Source organism: Zingiber officinale, chromosome 8A (genome assembly GCF_018446385.1).
Source record: "Zingiber officinale cultivar Zhangliang chromosome 8A, Zo_v1.1, whole genome shotgun sequence".
Classification (NCBI taxonomy): domain Eukaryota; kingdom Viridiplantae; phylum Streptophyta; class Magnoliopsida; order Zingiberales; family Zingiberaceae; genus Zingiber; species Zingiber officinale.
The window spans coordinates 94,671,014-94,679,873 of record NC_056000.1 but is presented as its reverse complement, the minus strand read 5'-3'; the positions used below and the strand labels follow the sequence as shown (position 1 = coordinate 94,679,873).

The window sequence follows — 8,860 nt, the reverse complement described above, 5'->3', positions numbered from 1 at the left end:
TTACCTTCTCTTTTCTTATCTGGTGCAGGGTCATAATGGCTATAAGCGATAACAACTAATAGTGGCGCTGAAGGCTCCAACCACCTTAGTGACACCTAATTCTGCTTGATGTGGCTGTCGGTTGCTCACGGTGGTTGATCACTGCTCGCGGCAACTGAGATGGCAAGTTGGAAGGGTAAGTGGCCGGTGTGGCCCGCAAGCGAAATGGGCTGTAGAGCTACTTGTAGTGGTTGGTGGATGGCGGAGATGCGTTAATGTGTAGGAGAGCGAGGGCGATGACACAAGGGAGAAAAGGTAGAACGATGATGGCATGACAACACAAGGGAGAGGAGATGACATCGCCGAGCTGGAGGGTTGACAGATTATTGCTCTTGGCTGAAAAGGGGCCGGCTACAAAGGCTTGCGCTTGTGACGGGAGCGAATCTAAGCAGGCGTCGAAAGTGGCGACGGTGGATCGGGAAGTAGGACACGAGAGAAAATAGGAAGTGGGGAGAAAACTTAGATTTCATATATTAAACTTATTTTAATTAATTCAATTAAATCTCATCTTAACTGATATTCTAAACAAGATTCTCTAAAAGTGTAATAGATTTATCCCCTTAAAAATATCATACTAATTCAATTTAAATTCTAAACAATTCCTAAAAAAAATTTTAAAAAAATCTATAAATTTTTTTCTTAATCAACACTTATTATTTTTATTATTATTATTAAATTGTCATATTTAACAAATCAGGTTACACAACACTGCAAGATCCTTTGACTTCTCCATTACAATTACAAATAGTTTCTCTTTAAACTCCAATTAAATCAACCATGATATCCAAGCAAACTCTGAGTTCAGATCAATGCTATTCTGCGCTCATGTGAGGGGTAAGTTTTATTACGACTGTGACGTTTCATCTCCTTTGTATTGGAGTATGATTGTTGTTAGAAAGTCAGTATACCAAACTAACAAGTAGAACTAGCATTCACCGCAGTGGACATTTTCCGACTGTCCTTGGAACTTGCCACAAGTTTGACAGCACTGCAGAAAGCATCTCTTCTTCTATCATGATGAGATGCACCTAAAGACTTATCAGTTTCAGGTCAATTCATTTCAACCAAAATGTACGCTTTTTTCATCAGATTCAATCACCCGCTGATCATCATTAATCATGATTATCAGTTTCAGGTCAATTCATTTCAACCAAAATGTACGCTTTTTCCATCAGATTCAATCACCCGCTGATCATCATCAACCATGAAGGCACGAACTCCGTTCTTATTGTCTATCCAACTATACCCACGATTCTTCTTTACCCCTCGATCACTCATCAATGCCCTGATAGCAGATGCATCATCCCATCTACCTAAAGAAGCATATATGTTGGACAAAAGTACATACGGTGATGAATTTGAGGGATCAATCTGAAAAAGATGTTCTGCAGCATGTCTCCCAAGATTAGCATTTCCATGTACCGCACAAGCACTAAGCAAAACTTCCCACAGGATAGGATCATCTGTGTATGGCATCTTGTCTACTAGTTCTTCAGCTTCAACAAGGCGACCAGCACGGCCAAGAGAGTCAATTACACATGTATAGTGATCAACCAGCGGCTCAATGTCGTGGTCCTTTTTCATTGTATGAAGGATTCTGATCGCTTTGTCAACCATCCCAGCATGACTGCATGCAGCAAGAACAGCTACAAAGGTCACACTATTTGGTTTCTCATCAGTACTTAGCAGGAGTTCAAAGAGTTCAACTGCATTCTCACCATGACCATTTTGTGCGTACCCATGTATCATCTCATTCCATGAAACAACATTCTTAGTCATCATGGTGTCAAAGAATAGACGTGCTTCGTCTACCTCACCACATTTAGCATACATATCTATCAAAGCACTCCCGACATATACATGACTCTCATAACCATCTTTTGTTGTATGGGCATGTATCTGCCTACCTTGAGGCAAGGGTGACAGTCTAGCACATGAGCTTACCACACTTGCATAGGAAGATTCAGTAGGATAGAAGCCATTTTGACACATCCTCTTGTAAACAGAAAAGGCTTCTTTGTTATGAGAATTATGTGCAAATCCAGTTATCATCGCATTCCAACTCACAACATCCCTCTCTGACATCCTATCAAAAACCTGCTTTGCAGCCACAATATGTCCACATTTTGAGTACATATCCACCAGTCCACTTGCAACAAATAAGTCATCATGACGAAAAATCCTTATTGAAGCAGCATGTAATTGCTTCCCAAAGTTCAGAAGTCCTATAGCTGAGGAAGAGCTAAGAATAAGGGCCAAGGTAGTTCGATCAGGTAGAACATTTAAAAACTGCATTTTCCTAAATAGCTCAATTGCTCTATCATAGCTATCTTCCTGGCAGTATCCAGATAGTATAGCATTCCATGATCTAACATCTGGTTCTGGTATTTTATCAAATATCTCTTGAGCTGACACAATGTCCCTAGCCTTCACACATGCAGCAAGCAAACTGACGTAAGTGACCTCATCTGGTTCAATTCCATGTTGCTGCATCAGCTCTAACAAGTCCATAGCCTTTTTTCTGTTACCTTGCTGACCATATCCAGCTATCAAAACATTGCATGAAACAACCGTAATGCTTGGCAGTGTACGAAAAGCCAACTCAGCTTCATCAATGTTCCCAGTTTTGGCATACATATCAATCAATGAGTTGCCAACATGAGGATCTGTTTCAAAGGCATATTTAATTGCAAGAGCTTGTATTGATTGACCAAGCAGTAAACCATAATTATAAGGATAGTGTTCATCCTCTTCTGCTCTAGCACAAGCAATCAAGACACTCGACACAGCAACCGGATCAATGTTTATTCCACCCTTGTGCATTTTCCCAAACAACCTAACTGCATGCCCAACAGAGCCGCCCTGCATCATGCAACCCATCATGGTGGTGAATGAGACCTCATTAGGCTGCGATATAGCATAAAACACTTTAAATGCGTCATCTGTGCTCCCACATTTTGCATACACTCCAAGCAGAGCATTCTCCACGAACAAATTCGCATCGAGTCCTATCTTGACGGCGAGCCCGTGGCACCTGCGGCCATCGGACAAAGCCATGAGACAACCGCAGGCGCTCAAGACACTGGCAAGGGTAAAGTTGGATGGCTGAAGTCCTTTCCTCGCCATGGAATAGTACAAATCCAAGGCTGCATCCTCGAAACCACCGCGAGCCAAGGCGCCGATCATTGTATTCCAGGACACAACGTTTTTATCAGGCATTTGCACGAACAGGTGGCGTGCCAGCTCCAAGTCACCGGATTTGGAGCAAGCGGAGACGACAGCGTTCCAGGAGTAGACATTGGGGAAAGGGATGGACCGGAAGACGTTGATGGCGTAGTCGAGGCGGTGGCAGCGGGCGTAGAGCTCGATGAGGCGGTTGGATAGGAAGGTGTCGGCGGAGAGGCCGACGGCGAGGATGTGGGCGTGGGCGGCTCTACCTTTGAGATGACATCGTTTGCCGATGCAACGTTGGAGGAGGTCGGCAAGGCGGGCGAGGCTCGAATGGCCCATGCTGCCTCCCAAGTTGCAGTCACTAGACGCGTCACTGTAAAGGAAGTCCGGTCGAGCCAAGGGCTATGTGAGATATGTTCCTTTTAAATGATTCCGGTTAACGAATATACGAGTCAATCTCATGCAATCAACTTGACTAATGAGATTGAGAGGGGGGCGTGTTTGTAAGTAATACTGTTAATAGTTAAAAACCAGTGCCAAATTAGATTGTTCACCTAAGTGGTTCTGCCACACGAAAATAAATCATGTGGTAAAAGGCGAAATCGCTTGTCCCCAGCATTTCTGTCGTATCTGATCCAAAGTCATCACGAGAGAGGTAAATCACAGCATCCTGAGCGAGCATGTGGTAGGTAGGGTGAGTTGCACAGGGACCGGGGATTTACGCCCCGACTACCCTGAGTTTCGACCCCGCGACCTCATGTGGCAAGCATCCCACCACATACCAATTCGGATGACCTGTGGAGTCCACACGAAAATAAATCATGGTCCCAGGTAACGGTGCAATGATACTTTCCTTAGTATAATTTGGAGTCGGACAGAAAGGACATTTAGGTTTGGTGTGTACATGGGTGAATCATTTAAAAATATATTTTTTATTTTAAAATTAAAATGTGCAATGGAATAAAATAGAAACAGAAACTAAAAATAAAACACAAACTCAAGAAATTACTTGATTCAAAACCTTCAATGACTCCTATTTCAAAATTCATGATTACTCAGACTATATCGATGGGTAATTTACTATAAACTTCTTTCAGAATCGTTGGAAAAGGGAATCGAATATAAAATATCGAAGGAAGGGAAGTGTAACAGTCGACACTCCCTTTTGTAAATAATAAAGAGACACAGTAATTAACTTCGTTACCAACTCGCAGAATGAGGATTCGAAAGCGCTCAAGAGTTGGTGTCGATCTGCTAGCAGCAGTTGGAAGTGCCAGAGCAGTAGCACATCAGTGGTGAGACGTGTTCACAGCAGTAGGAAGGTCTTTGTAGCTCGTAGGGAAGATTTGTCTTGAAGACGGCTCGAACAGGATTTATATGGACTGTTAAAGGCGCCTCCAGCTTCATCCAAGGCCCCTCCAGTAACAACTTTTATCACCTTATCTACGGAATTGATAAAACCCACAACTTACGAATTTTATCCTCTGGAGGGTGCCTTCAAAGTTCTCCGAGGTGCCTCTGTCCGCATGGAAGGCGCCTCCGTACTCTTCCATATGGGGACTTCGACCAAGGTATTCGTGTTAGTATTAGCCCTAGTACCAATTATGAAATGATTGTAAATGACTCATTTTGTATCATATATCATTATTAATAAAAGATAAAGTTGGTTATTATATTTATTTCAATTCAGTGTCGATTGAATAAGTATAATAATATCCTTGGGTAGTAGATTCTTATCTACAGCATATCAATTGGTTGAATTGATAGTGAGATATTGTAGATATACATAGAACACTACTCTTAACTATTCCTAGTCGAGCATTAATATACAAGGACAATATTAATGCGTTGAGACTAGTATGTAGGTCAACGGATGACTTAATCTTACAAGTCATGAATATGAGATATCAGGTTGACACATGGATATATTAGAGAATATATACTGAATGATCCGCCATGAGAATATTTCATGAATCGTTATATAAGTGTCATAAACATTCTTATGTGACTATTAGTATGAATAATCCTTAAACCTGAAGTCGCTACGGTTCCCTACATAAGAAGTTGTGTACTTTGGTATCGGCAAACGTCACCTGTAACAAGGTGGACAATATAATCGATCACTGGATATGCAATGAATTATGCGGAGGGATGTGAGTGATGTAGATGAGATCTATCCCTTCCATATGACGGAAGCGATATCTGTGGGCCCCTTGGTTAGTAGGACACAAGAAAGCATGGTCATGCGCAAATGAGTCAATATGAGATATTGAGCTTATTTGATTAAGTGTGTCTACTTAGAGATCAAGAAACACAAAGATTGAAAAGAGGATGATACGGTCTTTGCCTCATTGATCAATCTAGATATACAAAGTCATACAAGATAATAGTCACGGACAGATTATGTCGGATCTCGACTTTCTCATCACTTGGGTAGCAATGATGCCTTGTTAGATGTCACTCATTGCTTATGTATCTAAATGTTGATTTAGGTACATTGCCAACGTTACGAGAACATATTGAGTCACACACAAAGAACAAGTAGATTTGGAGATGGGTTTATATGATAAATCATTGGACTTATTGAGTAAGACTCAATTAAATCTAATTATTGGATTAAGTCCAATTCAAACTAGACTCAAGGATTCAATTTGATTTAATGAAATAGTGATTCATTGAATTTGAATTGTATGAGATTAATTGAGTAAGACTTGATTGAATTAGACTTGAGTTAGACTCAAGTGAATTAGACTTGAGTGAGAAGACTTGAGTTAGACTCAAGTGAGAAGACTTGAGTTAGACTCAAGTGAGGCTTAATGGAGAAATTCATTGAATTTCGAATTCAATGAATCATTTAATTTAATTTTGAAATTTAATTTAAAATGAGAGGTTTTCAAATGTGGTCCTTAATGGAGAGTGAATGATCATTAAGGCTCATTAATGGAATTAATGCACATTAAGTATTTTCATTGGATGAAAATACTTAAGTCATTTTTCCTCTCATTTTTGTAACATATTCATTGCCTCCTTCCTCTCCTCTCCTCTTAGCCAAAACCTTCTTTAGGTTGCTAGCACAACCTTAGGTGGTTTCATCTCCACTTTGTGAATTTGTGAGACAAATGAACACTTGTTCGTGTGGATGCCGAAAGAAGCACGAACGCTTGATTGTGCTGAGATCCGAGCTGTCGGGAGATCGTGTGCACGCACCAAAGGTATACTATCATGTTAGAAAACTTAGTATATGTAGTATTTTTTTTTCCCTACGCATGGATCTTCTGGAGGAACTAGTGTTTTCCGCTGTGTGTTTGCTTGTTTAGCGCATCTAGTTCCTTACAGTGATATCAGAGCCACTTACGAAGGGATATACTAAGTTGTTAGGATTTTTATATGTGATATAGAAATGCATGATAGGTTTACTATGATCTGTAAATTATGAGTTTCGGCCAAAAATTAGTGTTTTGTTGAGAACGAAACACAGTTGGTATGTAACCAACAAGGTCTCGGCCAAAGGTGTTTTGTTCGAAATGAAACATAGTCGGTCTTGAGGATAGTAGGGTCTCGGGTATGGCAGCAACTCATAAACGAGTATGCAAAATAAATTTTATTTTGGGGGTGCTAATGTAGAGCGATAAATGAGTGAAACGGTGGGCACTTCACTGCTCGACAAAGTAATGATCATTAATCAACCATTAACGTTGCTGTTGATCCGAGCTACTATATAAGGAGGCTGCGATCACAGGCAGAAGCCACACAAGCTTCTCTCCACCTTCATTCCCTCATTCTCTGTCGTGCAACTCCTGCTCGGCAGAGTACCCGTGATAGCATTCGAGTGCCTCTCAATTCGTCGTGACCACTAATGCTTAGTGGAATCACGGTCAACCGTTGTATCATGGGAAACAGATGACCCGAGTAAATCTCGAAGCACTGCTGGAGGTGGGGCGAATATGTTTCAAGGAAACCACGTTAGTCGCAGGCCTCGGTTAGTTTTCCCGGTCGGTCTCTTCATCCGGGCGACCAATCTATTCGCCAGACCTGTCTACTCTCCCGATCTGCCTTTCGCCAGAACTGTCTGTCCGCCCAGTCTATCTCTCGCTCGCCCGGTCTGCTTCACCCGACCTGCCTATCCAGACCTGTCTGCTTCTCGCCAAACTTGTATACTCGCTCGGTCTGCCTTTCGCCAGACCTGTCTGTCCGCCTAGTCTGCCTCTCACTCGGTCGATCTGCTTCGCCCGACCTGCCTGTCTATCCGCCCAACACCAGATCACCCGACCTACCTCTCACCAGGCCTGTCTGCCCGCTCAATCAACCTTTCTGCCCGATAGGCCTTTCTGATCTGCTGCGCCCACTCATGCTGCTCGATCGATCAACCCGTTCTGTCAATACTATGCAAACTGCCTTCATCACCTGGAAGAAACCAACCCCTGCTGGCAGACTGAGATCATCCGCTCAGGTCATTTCTATTGTAAGTTGAATTTAAATTCTGTGTAATTTTAAATTCAACTAAGTCTCCAAAATCTCCGGCAACAGATTGTTTTCTCCAACAATCTTGAAACAGATTCGATTCTGTTGAGATGACCATAGAACGGAATGTTGAGGTGTAATAGACTCAACACGTGCAGGCCCCTGCCCCCTCCGCCCCAATTGGAATTGTGCCAATCAACCACAGGGAAAAGCCAGAGAAGTTCAGTGAACTGAACTTCAAGAGGTGGCAGCAGAAGATGCTCTTTTACCTGACTAGCTCAACCTGGCTTGGTTCTTGACCAAGGACCCTCCCAAGCATGCTGAGGATGCTGATGCACAAACCATCAGTGCAGTGGAAGCATGGACTCATTCTGAGTTCCTTTGCTAAAACTGTTGGATCGAGTAATTTGCTAGAGGGGGGGGGGGGTGAATAGCAATTTAGAAATTTGAAAAGAAGATCAAGTATGCAGCGGAAAAATCGAAAACAGAACAATGCTAACACAAGTAATTTTTTACTTGGTTCAAAGTCTTCGTCGACTCCTATTCCAAGGCCTGCACTCGTTGAGTGCTTTCGTTGGACAATCCACTAGCAGTTCGAAAATGTGATTACAAAATTAAGGTACAAGAACTACTTTGGAAAGGAAATACCGACAACAGTAAAGGAAATAAAAGGCAGCACGTTGTTGGAGTAGCTTTACAACGTCGTAGGAGTACAGCACAGCAGAGCAAGCATTGGAAGATCTTGTTGTGAGTTGTTCTTTGCTCCAGGGCTCACCCTCCTTATATAGGAGGCTCTGGGCGCTTGGATCCCTTTCGGGTGCCTGGAGTGTGACGTAGCCCAACCAACCGTAGAGCTCCATGTGGCGACGCGCGATGGGAATAAAGTTTGCATTCCGTGCGCACGGATCCCTTCCGGGCGCCCATACCTCCATTTTCCAGCTACCTGCAAGAAAACATTAGTCTGAGGTGGAAAGCAAATTACACAACCCTGCAAAATAAAGTGTTAGCATAATTTATATAAGGAACAAGTAGTAATTAGATTCCGTCTCGCCGAGACTGAAATCTAGTCAAGATCTCAACTTAGAGTTTCGAAATAGTTCTAAGTTGGATCGGCGCCTAAGTTCCCTTCCCAGGAACGTGTCCTCACAGTCACTCCCATCCAGTGAATTACCTTAACTTACTTGCCAGA

The 8,860-nt window shown here is 42.5% G+C and overlaps 1 protein-coding gene across 1 annotated transcript; it reads right to left on the bottom strand.

Annotated features, from left to right (window-relative positions):
• Positions 1-684: 684 nt before the first annotated feature.
• On the bottom strand, positions 685-3,596 carry LOC122009860 (pentatricopeptide repeat-containing protein At4g20770-like). Its single transcript, XM_042566173.1, has one exon. It carries the CDS (start codon positions 3,547-3,549, stop codon positions 1,186-1,188), a length of 2,364 nt encoding a protein of 787 aa, XP_042422107.1. The 5' UTR covers positions 3,550-3,596; the 3' UTR covers positions 685-1,185.
• Between the last annotated feature and the right edge of the window lie 5,264 nt (positions 3,597-8,860).